General features: G+C 53.4%; 1 protein-coding gene across 1 annotated transcript in view; it reads left to right on the forward strand.

The window, feature by feature from the left end:
• The window catches only part of NXN (nucleoredoxin), a 140,864-nt gene that overhangs the window by 119,381 nt on the left and 3,582 nt on the right, over window positions 1–17,901 (forward strand). Inside the window, exons 3-7 of the mRNA XM_059996584.1 lie at window positions 130–263; window positions 794–894; window positions 2,498–2,604; window positions 14,718–14,897; window positions 16,675–16,799. Of these exons, the coding sequence (XP_059852567.1) occupies window positions 130–263; window positions 794–894; window positions 2,498–2,604; window positions 14,718–14,897; window positions 16,675–16,799 (647 nt within the window). The remainder of the gene's footprint in view (window positions 1–129; window positions 264–793; window positions 895–2,497; window positions 2,605–14,717; window positions 14,898–16,674; window positions 16,800–17,901) is intronic.

The raw sequence follows: 17,901 nt of genomic DNA on the forward strand, positions 1-17,901 counted from the left end.
GGGTTCTACGGATATGTTAAAAAATACTGTTTGGTGATAAAGTTGTCATGCTCTGCAGCCCTGAGGCCTTTTGGGTCAGAGGCCACGAGGAAGAGTCTTAACATTCTCGCTATCTGTTGCCTGTTTCAGGTTTGGAATTCCCTTGGGGGCCTAAACCCTTCAGGGAAGTCATTGCAGGGCCCTTGCTTAGAAATAATGGGCAGTCCCTGGAGAGCAGCAGCCTGGAGGGGTCTCACGTGGGAGTCTATTTCTCTGCACACTGGGTGAGTGTTTGGTCCCTCTTTAGTCCAGACAGAAGGGAGCAGTGATGTCACCACCAACCCCAGCTGGGGTTGGCTTCTGGAGGTGTGACTGCTCAGGTGTCATTTCCCGGCATTCTTGCCTTCTCCTGTGCCCAATGCATTGCTGGCATGCTGCAAGTGCTTATTGTGATGAACGATATTAGCAGCAAGAAAACGACTTCTTTGGACTGGCCTAAAAGGGTAGTCCTTCCCCCTAAAAAACAAATAAATAAAAAGAGGAGTCCTCCTAACCCATTCTGACGAGGCTCCTCATGGGCCCCGCGGGAGCTCGTTTTAACTGCTGCCTGCTGGCACCCACGTGGATGGGGCAGGGCCTGTGCTGGATACGCGCCATCACGAGAGGCACGTTTGTTTCTGCCTCTTCCATAAACTGGAAACGTGATCCGAATCCTGCTTGGGTGTTGCTGACCTGGCCTCTACGGGCAGGTGGCTGGGAATTGGGAAGGCGAAGGCGCGACGTGAGGCTGCAGGATCCCACTCATGTCTTCCAGTGTCCACCCTGCCGAAGCCTCACCCGGGTCCTGGTGGAATCCTACCGGAAGATCAAGGAGGCAGGCCAGAAATTCGAGATCATCTTTGTTAGTGCAGACAGGTAACGCGTGCTGGGGAGAGTGGCGGTGCATCTCCCCTTTTCTCTAGGTGGATGTCTCTTGCCATACACATCTCGCCTCTTTAAGCTTAGAGCTTGGGGGATAGGCATCAGGGAAGACATATCTGGGATGATTATCGGAGGGACAGATACATTTCATATTTACTCATGTAATTGTCTGAAGGGGAGCCAAGAAAAACCCGTCCTTGCTGTCATTATTAAGGGACATCCCAGTTCTGGCCTGGGGCATTTGAGATTAGCACGCATTTTTTTCTGATTAGTTCAGCTTTGTGGATGGTGGTGAAAGGATGTGGAGGGGGGAGGATGGAAAGAAAAGAGCCGGAGACTAATGGAATGTGGCACCTATCCTAGTGGGCTCTGCAGTCATTTCTCTGAGCTCTGGCCACGTGCTTTTTCTAGGGGATCTCCTCAAAACAAGAACAGACATTCTTCCTGGAGTACGTCAGGGCCTTTTAGCCTCAGTCGCCTCTGTTTCTTGCCCTCTTGCCGGCTTTACTCATCAGTGACCTTCCTTCATCTCAAAACTCCAGCCCCAGTTCAGACTGAGCCGCCAGGTGTTCTGTTCACAGAAGGGTCTCTGAGATGGCAACACACGGAGGGCCTTGTGTCCACTGCCGTACCCTTGATGTCTGCATGATGCTGTCCTCAGTTTATTGGCCCGTGGGCCCCACCCCACTACACCGCGGGGGGGCCCCCCCCCCACCCCGCATGGAGTGCGGCAAGCCTGAAGGCATGCCACAGGGAGGAGTCACTTTGTTAAAGCCTTAAACAACATCAACTTGGGGATTCCCTGGCGGTCCAGTGGTTAGGACTCCGCGCTTTCACTACTGAGGGTGCGGGTTTGATCCCTGGTCAGGGAACCAAGATCCTGCAAGCCCCGTGGCGCAGCCAAAATAAATAAGTAAATAATAAAAAAGTCAACTTTATTGAAGTACGATTTTCATACAATGAAATTCATACATTCTGGGTGTCCAGTTCAATGTATTTTCACTAATGTATGTACCTGTGTCACCATCACAGTGAAGGTGTAGAACATTCCCATCAATTAAAAGAATCCCTCGTGCCTCTTCTCAGTTAATCCTCACCCCCAAATCCCAGCCCCACAGATCCCCGGATCTGCTTTCTGTCACTTGATTAGATTCATCACTCCTAGGGTTTCTTAGACATGGAGTCGTAGGTATACGCTTGGTTAAGTGTCCTGTACGCATCACTGTTATGTGCACAGATTACAAACATGGCGGGGAATGTGGTGTCTGAACATCTAGACTCCTTATAAAGGTAAGACCTGTCAGTGTTGAAAAAGGAGAAGTTAAGCGTGAGCTGAATGTGTAGGGTGCAGAGAAGCGGGATGTTGGAGCGGCCTGGCATTTCAGTTTGGCGTCCACCTGTTGTGTGGAGCTTTGCTTTGGGGTGTGCGCTGGAATGGGTGGGACAGTGTCCTCCGGCCTGGTGTCCGAGGAGCACGATGATTAGAAGCCCCGGCATCTGTAGGGCCCTGGGCACGACTTGGTGGAAGGTGGGGAGGACCCAGTGGTGGTGCCTTGTGGGGTAATAGGGCTTTGTCTCCCTGTGTGTGTCTCTGTAGGTCAGAGGATTCATTCAAACAGTACTTCAGTGAGATGCCGTGGCTCGCAGTTCCCTACACCGACGAGGCCCGGCGGTCGCGCCTCAACCGGCTGTATGGAATCCAAGGTAGGTGTGCCCGACTTGTGGGCTCCTTGGAATCCTGCTCGCTTGTCTGGGCTCACCACCTCTTTGGCTTTCCTTCTAGAGGGAAAAGAACATCTTTATTTCCATGAATGTTCACATTCTTTAGCATCTTAAAAAGATGCGGTGGATTTTAAGGTATGTAGATTATCCCTCATTAAAGCCATTTTTTTTTTTTTTTTTTTTTTGAAAATGCTTGTCCCAGTGAGACAGCTACTTCTCACCACCCGGCCTAGTGGGTTCTAATGTGGTTGGGCTATGGAGAACAGCTGCCCAGTGACTCGGCCAAAACCCTATCCCAAGGTTCTTTCTGTCAAACAGACCTGAGGGTGACCTTTGGTTCTGTTAGTCAAGCTCCTTGAGCCTCGGTTTCCTCATCTGTAAACTGTGGATGATATATCTGCCACAAAGAGTCGCTGGGAGCGTTAATAGGATAATGCAAATCCCATACTTCGCACATTCCTGAAGTGTCACAGTGACGGCTGAGGGGGTATTTATTGCCTTTTAGGCAAGAAAATTTATTTCCTGAGAGTGTTGAAAACTTGGACTTGAAGTACTAATCATGGTGTTTTTCAGAAATAATGATTACTAGTGAGACAATCTGTGTTTTTATTCTTTATTATGTGAATACCTCCTTTCCAGCCTTCACCCAGCCAGGTTTTTTCTTGGTGGCCTATTTAGAGTTAAATTCATTGTCTTTGTATCAGTGGTACCAGATCCTGGTCAACCCTAGACAGATAACAGCTAATATTTGAGTTCTCAGTGTCTTGGTTTATAGGAAGTGGAAAAAAAAAAGACAAATCAAGATCTACCCACCAACTCCACAGCTTGTGGGGGAACTCATCAGGTTCTTTAACCTTTTTTCTTCACCATTTAGAGTAAGCATTTGGCTTTGTTAGGAGCTAGTTTCAAAAAATTAATATTTCATTTAAAATTGGTGATTCTCAGTTTCAAATGTGCATAAGAATTCCCTGGGGATCCTGCGAAAATGCAGATTCGGATTCAGTGGTTCTGGGGTGTGGCTGAGCTCCTGCATTTCTAGCAAAAGCCCCCAGGCGATGCCACTGCCTCTGGTCCAGGGACCACACTTTGGGCATTAAGTCTAGGTCTGTTCATCCTTTGAGAATTTGGGAGCCTTACGCCTCCTACTAATAAAAAAGATGAAAGCAGTTTTCTTTCCAAGCAGAAGTGGAGAGACATGACATGGTTTACTGGTCCAGAAGGACGGGTACCAAGTTGGTTAATTTAAAGGAGATGGCCCAGGAGTATTTCCTTCCAGCACTCTGCTTGCAGAGAGCCTTAAAGCATGTGTGCCTTGGGGTAGGAGCAGTATTGCTTGAGAAAAGTGATGATCCTAGGCCAGTCGTACTAAACAGGGTTGAATTGCCACTTGGTGGGGATAAGCAAAACTTCGTGTCTCTCAATTCACTTATTCATTCTTTCAACAAGTATTTGCTGAGGGTTTACCCCCCTACTGCTGACTGACCTTGAGCAAGTTACTTAACCTAACTTTTTTCAGTAAAACTGGGCAGTTTCACTGTTGGATACAGAGTAGGCACTTAATATTTAACTGACTGACTTAGGGGAAAAAAGGGAAATATTTGATTTTACAACCTAAAAAAGATAAACTTTTCGATGTCAAAAAGCTTACTAACAGAAAGGCAACTAACAGTATTAATAACACATGTGGCAAAGAATCTATATCCTTCATAGAAAAAGAGCTCTTTCCAGATACCAGTCCAAGAAGAGAGAGAGACAAACAATTTAGTTGAAAATATGTACAAGATACGAGGTGGGCAATTCACCTGACGCATATTGTCAGAATGGATAAGAAAAATATTCAGAATAATTTTCATTCATGATTTACAGATTAAAACACTGAATGTGTGTCTATCACATTTGCAAAGAACTCTACTTGCCAAAAAAAGATAATCCCCAGTATAGGAAAGAGAGCAGACTGCTAGTGGGAATCTAAATCAGGACAACGTTTCAAGGAGAGAAATTGGCAATGTACACCAGAGGCCTTAAAAATCTATAAAACCTTTAATTTCAGAATCCCACTTGTAGGAATTCATGTTCAGGAAATTACCCTCTAGCACCCAGCAAAAACTGAACTTCTTTTGCAGTTGGAGGTGCATTTTTGGTTTCTTCTTTCATCTTTCGTATACTTTGGATTTCATCACAGACCACAGTTCTTTCCTTGCTTTAGCCCCTAGAAAACTCAGAGCTGAATTTGGAGCCACCTTTAGCAGTTTTACAAAGCTGACCATTTCTCTGCGTGCCCTTGACCCTAGCTTGGTTTTCTCTTCCTTCCTTGTTTTCCTTTCAGTGGGATGTTTTCATCAGTTTTTTATTGGATTATATCATGCACTTTTTAAGCAGCCTCAAATCCTTTTTGGAAAAAAGCTGGAGTAGATTTAAATGCATAGGATTCTATTTCTTGAGCTCCAGCTAACCACCAATACTGTACACTGAGCTTGGTGGGGAATAAGAAACCAGAAGGGTGTCCCAGGGCTGCCCTTGAGTGGGCAAGATGGGATTTACATTGGGAAATAACTACAGTAGGATGATATCTTCTGAAGAACTAAAAAGCGTTGGTCAAATAGGTGTCACTTTGTACAAGGGCTCAGAAGACTGAACTTGTCCCCGAGAGCAGAGCGGGTGCTGGGCTTCACTTGGCCACTCTGCTCAGTCAGGCAGCCTCTCCATATGGGGGCATCTTCTTTCCAAACACACGTCCTCAGTGAAGCACAGCCTTTTCCTCTCTGAGGAAGGGAGTTGCCCTTTCTTGGGGGTGGAGGCCAGTGAGGTGCAGGTCATATTCTAGTGGTCGATGCTAAGGCCCTGAGGTCACCTGAAAGTAATAAATTACCAAAGGACAGTCTATATCATGCAGAGCCAGTTTGAGGGTGGGGGTTTCTACCCTCCCTGTGCTCTGTGAGATGCTTCTTGGGGCCCTTGTTGGTGGGGTAGGCACAGAATAGCAATCTCCTAAGGAGAAATCACAAACCCTGCAAGATTCCGCACAAGTTCTGGGCACACGGCTGAGGCTAGAAGGTACCCTTCTGTCAGACATTGGCAGGGCACGAAAAAATTAAATTGATCGCGGGACTTCCCTGGCGGTCCAGTGGTTCAGACTCCGCACTTGCACTTTAGGCGGTGTGGGTTCGATCCCTGGTTGGGGAACTTAAGATCCCGCATGCTGCATGGTGTGGCCAAAAAAACAAAAAAGGAAAAAAAATTAAACTGATTGTTTTCTGTCTGCCTTCAGAGAGCAGAGAAGGGAACTCTCCTTGTGGATTCTCCAGCTATCGACATGTAAATATTACAGCAGTAGGAGCCCTGGTTGCTAGGTGTGGCCCAGACAGCCAGGATGCGGGTGACCACAAATGAGCAGGAAGAGAATGGAGAGTTTTCAGAGATGCATTCATTTGGCTCAGTCTCTTAAGGCCTGGCAGTGTGAGGATGAGTACATATGTGGTTCCCAGACTTCAAGGAGCCCTCAGCTGAGAGTCAGAAAGCTGATCTGGAGAGGCCCTGTGCCCAGGCAAGCAGCGGCCGGGCAGCCACACAAAAGAACCCAGCTCTGGCCGGCGAGTGTCCTCTGCAGCCCAGCCCTGCACCTGGCCCGTCCCGCTGCTCCTTGTCTGCTGGCTCCACGGTGTACACTCCCTGCCATCTGTACTAGTCCCTCCTCAGCTTGGACCAGCCTGCGTTCCCAGCTCTCTACCTCCTGCTGCGTCACTCTTGGGTTCTCCCCCTGGCACAGTGTTTTCTGCCAGCTGCTCACTTGATCACTGACCCCTTTGGCTAAGCCTTAGGAGTCATTCCTGCAAGCAGCCTGTCAGACATTGCCGGCTGACCCTGATCTGTCTGTCCGCCTCTGGCCCTGTGAAGCCAGAGATGCACTAAAGCACGGTGAATCGAGAGTGTGGAAGAGCCACACAGGATCCTTTTCAAGGCAGCGTTTAATGAAGGGCAGACGGTGGAATAGTCTGAATTCACACGAGACTCTGGCTTGGAGCTCTTGAGCCCAGAAGGCTTCCTGGAGGAGGTGACTCTAGAGCAGGGCCTTACAGAATGGATGGGATTTAGGTAGAGGGTTTATTCCAGGGCAAAGGCCAGAGTAGGATGTCCGTGGTGTACTGTAGGGCAGACTGGGTAATAAGGCTGGTGATGCCACATCACAGAAGGCCTTGAGCACCAGGCTGTGGTCCTTGAACTTTGGGCTTTGGAGCTTTTTGAAAAATTTGATTAAGGGGAGATCAGTACAGTAGTGACGTGTAAGCTAGACTAGAAGAGAAATCCCAGAGGCATGTTATCTATCCTCTGATATTTCTGATGGCCTCACTGAGCTCCCACTGTAGCCAGACCTCAGGCTGTGGCTCACGACAGGCCTACCTGTGGGGAGAGAGAGGGAGGCTGCTCCCTTGGGCTCTAGGGCAGGTGGCCCAGGCGGCCTCTGCCTCCTTCCAGCCTCACAGGCTGCTTCAGCTTCATGGCGTGTTTGGGGTTCCCCGGCGCATTAGTCGTTAGTAAGTTCTTTGGCAGCATTTCCATTGATCTTACCAGTCAGCATCCCAGTGCGTTTGACTACCAAAATATAAGGTAGAGAAGATCCACTGCCTGTTCAAGGGGCGGGGTTCCGAGGTCCCGGGGCCATCACGTTCCTCCTCCCTGTCGGCATCTCCCATGGCCCAGACTCCTCCCCTGGGTGAGTGTCTCTCTCCTCAGCAGACCTGCTTTGGTGGGCGTATGGCCGGCTCTCCTGAATTCCCTCAGTCTCCCTCCTCTCCACCACGAAGCATCTTTTACAGCATCAGGTCCGTAACTCAGAATGTCTGTGTGTCTCTCCATCCCCTTTCTTCTTTCTTGCTCAAATAGGGCTCCCATGTCCTCTCCAGGTACCGCCCTCCCAGCACCTCCACATGTTCACCAACCTGGAAGCTCTCTGAACCCCATCATTTTGGGGCCTTTATGGAGGTCTCACTATGTAGGCATGAGTGGTTAAATCATTGGCCATTGGTGATTAACTCAACCTCCAGCCCTTCTCCCTTCCCCAGCTCTTGAGGTCAAGGGTGTGGAGCTGAATGTTCCAACCTTCTAACCACGTCTCTCTGGCGACCTAGACCCGTCATCTCGCGAGCATCCAAAAAGACACTCACTCTTACCACTTCCATTCCAACAGTCTTGGAAGCTCTTGCGTCAGGATCTGGGACTAAGACCAAATATTATAACAAAAGATGTTCCTATCACCCCAATCATTCAGGAAATTATAGGGGTTTTAGGAGCTCTGTGCCAGGAGCTGGGGATGAAGGCCAAATACATACGCCTCACCATGTTACAGTATCACGATGTGCACGTACATACACTCCATGCATATGCAGAGTCAGTGGAGGGTTCCACCAGCTCTCTGGTCTTCCGCAAATCCCGCAGGGCTCTATCTGCGAGAGCTCATGCTCCCTGCTTGACTCTGTGTCCTGGTCTCTCACCCCACTTTCTGCCTCTTCCTGAACGTTTCGATGAGGGTGCTTTCAGAGAGCAGTATGAGGTACCTTCCCCTGCCCGCACCCAAGCTGAGCCACCTCCACCTGGCCTGTCTTTGGGCCTTATAGCGCGCAAATGACTGCATCAGACCATCTTGAGGCCCATGAGGGCAGAGCCGCTCTGTGTCACCTGGACAGGCTTGGGTGAAAATGGGCAATGCAGAAGAACCTGGAATCCTCCGAGCATCCTGGGAGCTGGGCTCAGAGCGCCCCCGGATTCTGAGTATCTTCCAGCATCCCGAGGAGGCCTTGCATAAGATGCTGCCCCTTCGTTCAGGTGTCCATCCAGATGGTGGTGGGAGAGTCTGGGTCTTGAGGCTGTGTCCTCCAGTCACCCCTTTCAGAGGTAGCAGGACCTGCTGCAGGCCTTGAGGAGGCATCTGCTCCCAGGCTGGTTGCTGGTCCCTCGGGTGCTCTGGCCTGAGCCCGGGCCGTGTTAGCTAGCAGTCTTCATGGGGCCGCTTGAGTTCACCAAAGCCTGGCATGTGGCCTCCATCCACTTCCTTTGCCTTGGGGAGTAGCTGGGTTGGCCTCCCTCCTCCCAGCGCTTTGTGCAGACTGGGGAATTTGTAGCCCTATAAGCTGCTGACAAATGCCTTTCTAAGGAAAGGGTTTAGACGCACTTGGCAAAAGGCAGATCCCATTAGCAATTCTCTAATGCAGGCTGTTGGAGAATACCATGTTCTGCGCAGGGAGGCTCCGAGCCCCTTCTCTCCTGGGTTAGAGGCCCTCGCTGGCTTTGTTCCTCTCCTCCCCACCCCCGCCCCCGCCTCTGGGGCCAGCGACAGGGCCCAGGGTGGACGGAGGCCCTGCCACCAGGAGAGCAGCAGGGAAGACCGGGAGGCAGTTGCGTGAGGCCCGTCGCTCTCCCGGGATCCATTTATCTTCTGTTTCTCTGTTGCCCTCTTATTCCTTAGCCTTATCCTCTGGCTTTTTCTTCTCCTTTTCCCCTTTCCCTGCCTTTCTCATCCATTTCCCGCCCTTCTCCTCTCTCTTTCCCTTCCTTTGCCCTCTTCCCTGCTCCTTTCACAAAATGGACTTGAGGCAGAGTCTCTTTATTTTCTATAGAAACGAAACATTCAGCCATTGTGTTTTTCAATGAGTAGAGGGCGAGGGGCCCACGCTGGTGTTTTTTGTAGGCAAATCTCAGTATTGAAAGGGCTGGCGCAGGCTCTGTGGAGCGGGCCCCCTGGGCCTGGGGAGGGCGGCTGGGGGCTGTCTTAGGGCCTACAGAGCAGCCTCAGTGCTCTTCTCTGCTTGTCTTGTTTCATTCTGAAAACATAAAAAAAGGAAAAACAGGAAAGGACAAAGAATAATGTAACAAACACCCATGTGGCCACCACCTAGAACTGACATCTCTGCCTGAGGTATTTATCAACGAATGGGAGCATTAAACACAGACCAAGTGGGGCTCCCTTTACTCCTCCGTGGAGCCTTGCCCCTTCTTTCTCCCCAGTGGGGGAGAGCGGTGACACTATCATCCCTTCACTGTGAATATTCCTCATCTGTTTTCAGATGTTCACTGCGTCTCTGAATCCGTGAGTAATGTATAGTCGTGCTGGGTGTGTTTCTAGAAGTGTACTTAAGTGCTGACATGCTGTAATATCATAATGCAGCTTGCTTTTCTCACTAAACATTATGTTTTTGAGATTTATCCCTGTTGATATTTACATCTGGTTTATTTCAGTGCCTTGAAGTGCTTTGTTGTACCACAGCCTGTTTATCAGTTCCACTGTCAGTGGATACTTGGTCATTTCTGGCTTTTCTGTATTACAAGAACGCTGCCATTTTAAATGTCTTCTTTGGGACTTCCTGGCGGTCCAGTGGTTAAGACTCTGAGCTTCCACTGCAGGGGGCTCGGGTTCAATCCCTGGTCCAGGAACTAAGATTCCCGCATGCCACGTGGCATGGTCAAAAAAGAAAAGTCTTTGTGCCTCCTGACGCGGGCCTTCTGGCCGAGTTCAAGTGGGCCCAGACTCATCCCTTTGACTTCCTTTGGGTTTCTCTGAGCTTCACCACTCAAACCAGCTGCCTTCTTCCTTTCCTTAACTCTCCCAGTAGGGGAAGGTTTGGGGGAGAAGGAGGGGGAGGAAAAGAGGGATGTGATGAACTGGGGTTGATGTTGCCAAGGCGTGGTCTGTATTTGTCATCCCACCCCTGCTGCCCTACGGTTCCTGTTTGATTTTTACTTAATGTTAGTGCATTCATCATAATATCATTTAACAAAACTCAAATATGTATCTATTTCACCCACATTCCTGCCTTCCTAGCACAACTGTTTTCACTTTTCTGAGTCCTTTTGGTCTCTGTCTTCAAGCATATTTCTACATAGTTGTAATTGTACACATAGCACTGTGTATTCTGCATTTTCAACTCATTCATGCATTACAAACATTTCCATACTGCCACAGTGTTCACGATGACCATTTATTTCCGTGATCACGTAACCACTTGCCCTGCCACGTGCCCTAACCCACTCTTCCTGTCTTGGGGTCTGCTTTTCCTCCCCTTTCTCTTCCCCACTGCCAGCAATCTTTGCGATCACACTGCCATCTAGAAGCAGAGAAACAAAGTTGGGTTACGGCCCTGACCAGGTCCTCTCCCACCCCCAGGTGCTGCCCCAGACCCACCACCTCCTTTGAAACTCCCTCTTTCCTTGGTGATAGGAAAGCAACCAAACGCAACTGTGGGACAGTCTCCATGCACGTGGCTTTTTTTTTTTTCCGGCCGCGTTGGGTCTTCGTTGCTGTGCATGGGCTTTCTCTAGTTGTGGCGAGCGGGGGCTACTCTGTGGACAGGCTTCTCATTGCAGTGGCTTCTCTTGTTGCAGAGCACGGGCTCTAGGCGTGCGGGCTTCAGTAGTTGTGGCACATGGGCTCAGTAGTTGTGGCTCGCGGGCTCTAGAGCGCAGGCTCAGTAGTTGTGACGCACGGGCTTAGTTGCTCTGCGGCACGTGGGATCTTCCCGGACCAGGGCTCGAACCCGTGTCCCCTTCATTGGCAGGTGGATACTTAACCACTGCGCCACCAGGGAAGTCCCGCACGTGGCTTTGAGATGGTTTTAAATACTCACGAATCGGCTCCTCCCAGGAGGAAACAGTATGGAGCCGGCTTCTTAGGCCTTGTTCCTTCTTCTCTAGGTTTTCGGGGAGATGCTGAAGGGGATTCTGAGGCACTGCTGTGGTCCACCCAAGCTCCCCTGGGTGGGGGCCTGGGGCTGAAGCCCTCTCTAGGAGCGCAGAGTGTGTGTTCTACTCGCAGAGGTTAAGCTTGGGGTGGTGCAACCGACAGAACACCAGCCGCACACGTGGCAGCATTATACCGTCCCCGGAGCCCTCCCTGTGGTGTTGACGTCGCCTCGGTGTTCTATTACTTTAGCGAACTCCCTCCAGCCAGCGTGGAGGTTTCTGTTTATCTCACGAGAGCAAGGCACCAGTCTTCTGTCCCTTCTCGCGAGCCAAATGATCAACTTAGGGATGATTAAAAAAAATAATGATGAACTTATTTATAATAAGAGCTAATATTTACGGAGTACTTACTGGGTGCCAGATGGTCTGCTCGAAAGCATTTTCTACGTGTCATTCTACTTCCAGCCCCCAAGTAAGACAGGAAACTGTCACTACCCCCATTTGACGGTGTGGAAATGAGGCTCTGAGCAGTTAAGTGACTTTCCGGGGTCTTCCTTAGAATTCTTACTGTACTCTGCCTCCAACCGTTCCAGCCATCCCAGCTGGGAAACGACAAGTTCAAGAGAAGCAGAGGCGAACTGCTCCCTTTTCATTCCCGTCAGGGAAGCGAGCCCCTTGCTGGGGTGGTAGTTATTCTGTACAAAGGCATTGATTAGAAATTTTCCATTCCCTTTAAGTTTCCCATAAGAGGCTCTGCCCTATTTTCTCCTTAGAAGTCTCTGCTTCGGGGAACCTGCTTCAAGGGAGGGGGGAGCAGGAAAGGCCTGATGGGGCGGGGGGCGAGGGAGAAAGGGGAGAGGTGATCGTATCTCAGCTTCCTTCCCCAAAGCCTCAGAGAAGAGGGAGGTGGGTGGTGCAGAGAGTGCGGATGCAGGGCCCGCCCTGCCCAGCTCCTCCATGGGGATGAGAGTCCCCAACCCGGGGCTGTGAGCGCTCCCGCCAGTGGCCGGCCTGGTAGAAAGAGCAGCAGCTTTTCCAGCAGGCAGACCAGGCTTCCTGTCCCACCGTGGCCACTTACTGGCCAGACGACCTTGGGCAGGCAACTTGAACATCTGCAGGAGGAGGATAATCATACTTCAGGAGTGAGTAAGGTCCCACGCCCTGTGCGGAGCACAGAGCAGATGCCCTGAGAGCAAGCTTCCTTTTCTCACCTGCTGGTTGTCTCTGGAGGAACATAGACACTTAGGGCTCCAGGGCCAAGCTAACCCAAGATCCGGTGATGGGAAGGCGTCCTGGCCCGATGCTTGTTGATTCTTTTTCTCTGTCCATGTGCCGGAAATGGGCTTCTCTTGGTTGAAGTCTGTGGTCATTGTACCGAGTCGCTTTCTGTTTACACTCCACAGGCACATGCACCTCATCATCTTGGGCTCAAAGCACCAAATACAAGGGGGACTTCGCTTTCACGTAGCCGTGGGGGAGGAGTGGGGAGACCCGGGGGCCCAGCGGAGCTGTTCCTCTGTTGACTTGGCGAGGACGCCATGGCAGCCAGCTGGGGGCCTGTGTCCCTGCCCTGCCGCCCTGGTCCCCACCAGCCATGACTGGAGAGAGGCTGCAGCCGTGGTAACAAAGAAGCCTCTTAGAGTAGTCACTGGGAGAAACCGAGGCACCAAACCAGGAAGTGAGCTTCTTTGCCTTTGGATTTTACTTCTCCTGCCTTCTCTGTCCGTCCTCTGTGCCTGCTTGCCCTCCACAGACCAACTCAGCATCCCACGTCTGAGCTACAAAGAGGCCTGCTGCAGTGTCTAATCATAGCAGTGGGCAGGCCCTGATTTAGCCCAACACTTGAAATTGCCCAATTTCAGAAACTGATTAAAGACCTTGGCCAAGGCATTTTTGAGATGAGGTATGGTGCTGGGGAGGTATTTGTCTGCAGATGGCCAGACTGTCATGTTGTGGGCCCCAGCCCCAGGCTCCCTTCAGGTTTCTGACTCAAGCCCAGCCCGATCCGGGTTGGGGACACACCTGATGTGAACCCCAGGCCTCTGGGGGATGACATGCCATTGTGAGGATGAGGCTGGAAATGCCCCAAGTCTCTTGTACTCTTACACACAACTCAGGAGACCCGGACAACTCAGGAGGCCCGGACAGCTCTGGGCGCATCCTGAAAGCCCGAGTGTGCCGGCTGCAGCCACGTGCGTTTGTATGTGCTGTGCGTTGTGGGAAAGGCAGTCCCCAGAGTCTGTTTCTCTCTGGACCTGTTCCCTAACATGCCAAGCCACTCCTTCTAATAGGTGTGAACATAATAGACTCGTTTTTTCTTTTTCAGACAGGCTCACCACTGCATGCCCGCTGCCCCAGCCACCATGCAGGTCATAACACCAGGGCTGTATTTCTGGTACCTCAGCATCGCCCCCTGTGGCGAAGTAAAATGTCAGTGGAGCAAATTACCGACTGAATGCTGTGGAATCTATAAATATTAAATTGCTCTGGCTTTCCCTGGCCCATATAAAATTAAAGCTCCGGTCAGCTCCAGAGGGGAGGCAGCTGGTTGGTGCAAGGGGGGAGGGGACCAGCTGCCAGTGGAGAGACAAGTGTCCCCAAAGGGCAGGGCCGAGTCTGCCTCTGTGGGTGGTGGCTGGAGGAGAAGCAGCGGGGAATGGGGTACAAAGAACAGGGAAGTGGAAAACCCACATGCGACTGTAACCCGGGAGGGATCTCCTCTGATTTTCCACTGGAGGCTTTATGGTTAGAGGCGGGCTGTGGTTTGTGGGGCGCTTTGTGTTGCGTTTCTTACCCCAGCCCAGGATTCTAACATGAGGGCGACAGCACTGCCGTCAGCATGTTCCCTCCAGGGACTGCCTCCCTCAGAGCGAATGCTGGAACCTCCCCAAGCAGCAGGGCTGGAGATGGTGGCCAGCTGTCCTCCTCCTGTCCTTCTGCCCCTGGCAGCCCCTGTCCCAGGCTCCTCCCCGCAACAGGCCCCCAGTGCTTGCACGGGTGGGGCCCTCCTGCCCTTGACCTGTGCTGGTCTGCATTGCAGGGGAGTGGGTGTTCACACCACCTCATGAGGTTTAGACTCCCTGCAGGCGTGGGAGCCGCTCCTGCTTCTTGGGGATCTCTCTAGGACTTCCCTGCTTCTATGTGCCAAGCCCCCGTGCTGAGTTCTGAAACGCACAGCCTTGTTGATCTTTACGTGGCGGTAGGATAAGGTGGGAGCTTCAGTGCATTCACCAGGAGGCGGGGGGCGGGGGAGTGACTTGCTTATTAGGCTCCCGTGGAGATGTTACCTGCCAACCCAGGGGGGCTCCCTGGCTCTTCAGAGGCTGAGCCCAGCTTCCATCCCAGAGCTCTCCGGCTGAATTGTGTCCTAGGGGGCCGTCCCATGGACTGTGGGTCTGTGGCCAATCTCGCGCCCTCTCTTGCAGGCATCCCCACCCTCATTGTGCTGGACCCACAGGGGGAGGTGATCACGCGGCAGGGGCGGGTGGAGGTGCTGAACGACGAGGACTGCAGGGGCTTCCCGTGGCACCCCAAGCCCGTGCTGGAGCTCTCCGACTCCAACGCCGTGCAGCTCAACGAGGGCCCCTGCCTCGTCCTTTTTGTAGGTATGAAGCTCAGCGGGAGCCCCAGGGTGGGACGGGATGGGCAGAGCTCACTGGGTGGGGGTCTGGGAAGTCTGTCCCCGCATCTTCTTTCTGTCGCCAGCAACGCAGGGCCTGGGCCTTTGTCTCCGTGGCTGCCGTGCTCCTGACCCCGGTGATTTACTCGTGGTTCTCCCCTGTGGGGGGGTGGTGTTCTGGGAGCTGCTGCTGTGCTTTCCTTCCTAGCTGCTCCCGGCTGCCAGCTGGGAGGAAGAGGTCAGCCCGGGAGGAAGCCCTCCGCCCCGTGATGAACAGACCCATTGTTGGGGGCCGGGCTGCAGCACAGCAGCTGTGGGGGGCTGGGCCCCTTAGGCCAAGGCTCGTCCCCAGCTGCTGCTGCCGCTCACCTGTGCTCTGAGGAGCTGCCCCAGGGTGGCTGGAGCAGGGCCCGGCCTCGGGGGGCATCTCCGGGGCTGAGAGCCCCTCAGTCTCCCCGCCTCTCCCACTCTGACTTTCAGTGGGTGACAGCAGGAGGACACAGAACACCCACTCCGGGCTCCCTGCAGGCCCATAGGGTGACCCTGGTTCCTTCTGCAAACGGAGCAACTGCTGGCCAAGGTCCACCTTGCCCTCTGCCTTGGGACTCGTTGCTTGGTTCCAACTTAAAGTAAATCTGGGTACCGGAATCACGGCTGAGCTGCCGCCATACGCACCACGGTGAGGGGGCTGGAGAATGCAGGCAGCATCCGACCCCCATTCTCTGCGAGTCTGGTTTGGGGGCCCCCAGGCGGGAGCCAACATGCGGACTTGAGGGAATCCTGAAGCAAACTGACTTGCAGGCTGGCCCTGCGCTTGGAGGGCAGAGGCCCTGGGAGGGGCTGGCCTTGGGGGACCATTCACCTTGGGGCTTTCCTGGGCAGGCTCACATGCCCACATCCTGGGGCCTGGGAAGCAATTCTGAACTGAGGGACCGTAGGGAACCTCACTGGCCATTTGCAGATGTGGAAATAGGGTCCCAGGGAGGCAAGGCGAGTTCCCAGCATCACGGAGCTAATTAACTGTGGATCTAGAGTGTGTGGGGCCGAGCCTGCGCACTGGGCCTCCCGGGTGGTGTGGCACTTCCGGGGCACCTGTTTCCACCCACCCCCGGTCTGCGCTTGCTCTGGGTTTCAGGGTTCAGCAGGAGTGAGCTGCTCCCATGCTGCTGTTTCACTGGAGGCAAGAGATGCCCAGAGGGGGCTCTGGGAGCCCGGCTGGAGGTTCTCCCCTGCAGTCAGCCTGTCCCTTCCCAGCCAAGTCCCACTGCCAGCTGTGAAGTTGCCAGTGCCCTGGTGCCTCCCAACCGCCACCAAAGCTGCTGATCAGACCACAGTCCTGACCCACCACCACCAGTTCTGCCATTTCCATTAGGAAGTCAGAGATCCGCGGTCACGGCATCTCATTCTGTGATTGTGAGGAAAAACTGCCGGGACCTCAGGTCCTGGCCTAGGGGAGGCTTAGCTTCCAAGGTGGGTTTGTGAAGAGCTCAGTGAACAGGACTGCACTTGCCTGGGCATTAGCGCTACTTGGTTCTTCCTGGGGGCGTGGTTCAGGACAGCCTGTGTGTGAGAGCAGCGAGCACGCTGGCCTATGCCTGGGGACACACGCTCCTGCACCCAGGAGGCGAGGCTGGTGTCCCAGGGGAGGCTTCTCTTCCCTTCAGGCGCTGCTCAGATGGGCAAGTCAGGCCCTGGACCCAGGCACCACTCCATCTTGATTGACAAGCCAGTGCGTCTTTGTGTCTTTCTCTCTCCTGTCACAGATTCTGAGGATGACGGGGAGTCCGAGGCGGCCAAGCAGCTGATCCAGCCCATAGCTGAGAAGATCATCGCCAAGTACAAAGCCAAAGAGGAGGAGGCGCCGCTTCTGTTCTTTGTGGCGGGGGAGGTGAGTGCTGCTGTGGCCTGGCCCCGGGGCTGGCTCAGCTGGCCCGCTTTAAAACACCGGTGATAACAGCCCTTGGGGATGTCTGAAGGGGGTCTGGGGTGACCGTGCTTCCGGAAGACTCCACAAACAAATGTAGCATAAAAAGATGTCAAGGAAAACCAATTCTGGCCCCTGCCGCCTCCTTCTTGCCATCTCTCACACACAGCAGCCTCAGGGCCGCAGGAGGCCCTCCCACGACAGAGGCCCCCCCCCCCCCCCCCCCCCCCGCCCCTTGCACCCAGGCTACGCCCACCCCGGCTGCTGGGGAGCCACAAAGATCGCGATCAACACTTACTCCCTCTGGGCTGGGTCCAAACCAAGCTCTTGGTGCTTTACAGAGTGTCTTCTTGGTTAGTCCCCTCCCCCGGCCCGCAAGGGGGCCTTTTCCCATCATGGGATGCCGGCGGGGATCCGGCCACCACTCCGACCTGCAATTACCCCTCCAGCCCAGGGAGAGTGCTGACGTTCCTGGCATCCCTGTCTCTCCCACCCCAGGCCTGTCCCTGGAGGGCCTTCGTCTGGGCTGGACCGAGCAGAAGGCTCGCCACCGGGAGAGGGGGAGGGGGAGGGACGAGGGGCAGGCCCTTAAGCTGGGCCGCCTCCCCGGGGGTCTGGGAGCCTGGGTCCCGCACACGTGGAATCTGCAAGATGGTCGCAGCCACGTCTCCCCGGTCCCCACCCCGAGCCACCCTCCGCACAGGTGCCGCTGCCTTCCCCCACCCGGGGAACCGGCCTAAGCCAGTTACTGACGGATACACGTCTTGAAGCCCCCCTGCCCTCCCTGCTCCCATCTGTGCCTCCAGTTGGTCCGAGCTCCTGCTCATTTCACGCTGTGTTTGGATCCCAGGGGATGCCGCGGCGGCGCGACACCCGGAACCACCCATTCATCACCTCAGTAGCCGCCCCTGCTCCGCGGGCCCCTGGAAGGCAGCTGAAGTCACCCTGCCCAGCCGTGGGGTGGAGGGAACAAAGCAGGTTCACAGGGCCCTGCCTTGGGGGTCCCCAGCCCGCTCCACACAAAGCACAAATGGAAGCCGCTCTGAATGTATTAAACTCTAACCCC

Source organism: Delphinus delphis, chromosome 19 (genome assembly GCF_949987515.2).
Source record: "Delphinus delphis chromosome 19, mDelDel1.2, whole genome shotgun sequence".
Classification (NCBI taxonomy): domain Eukaryota; kingdom Metazoa; phylum Chordata; class Mammalia; order Artiodactyla; family Delphinidae; genus Delphinus; species Delphinus delphis.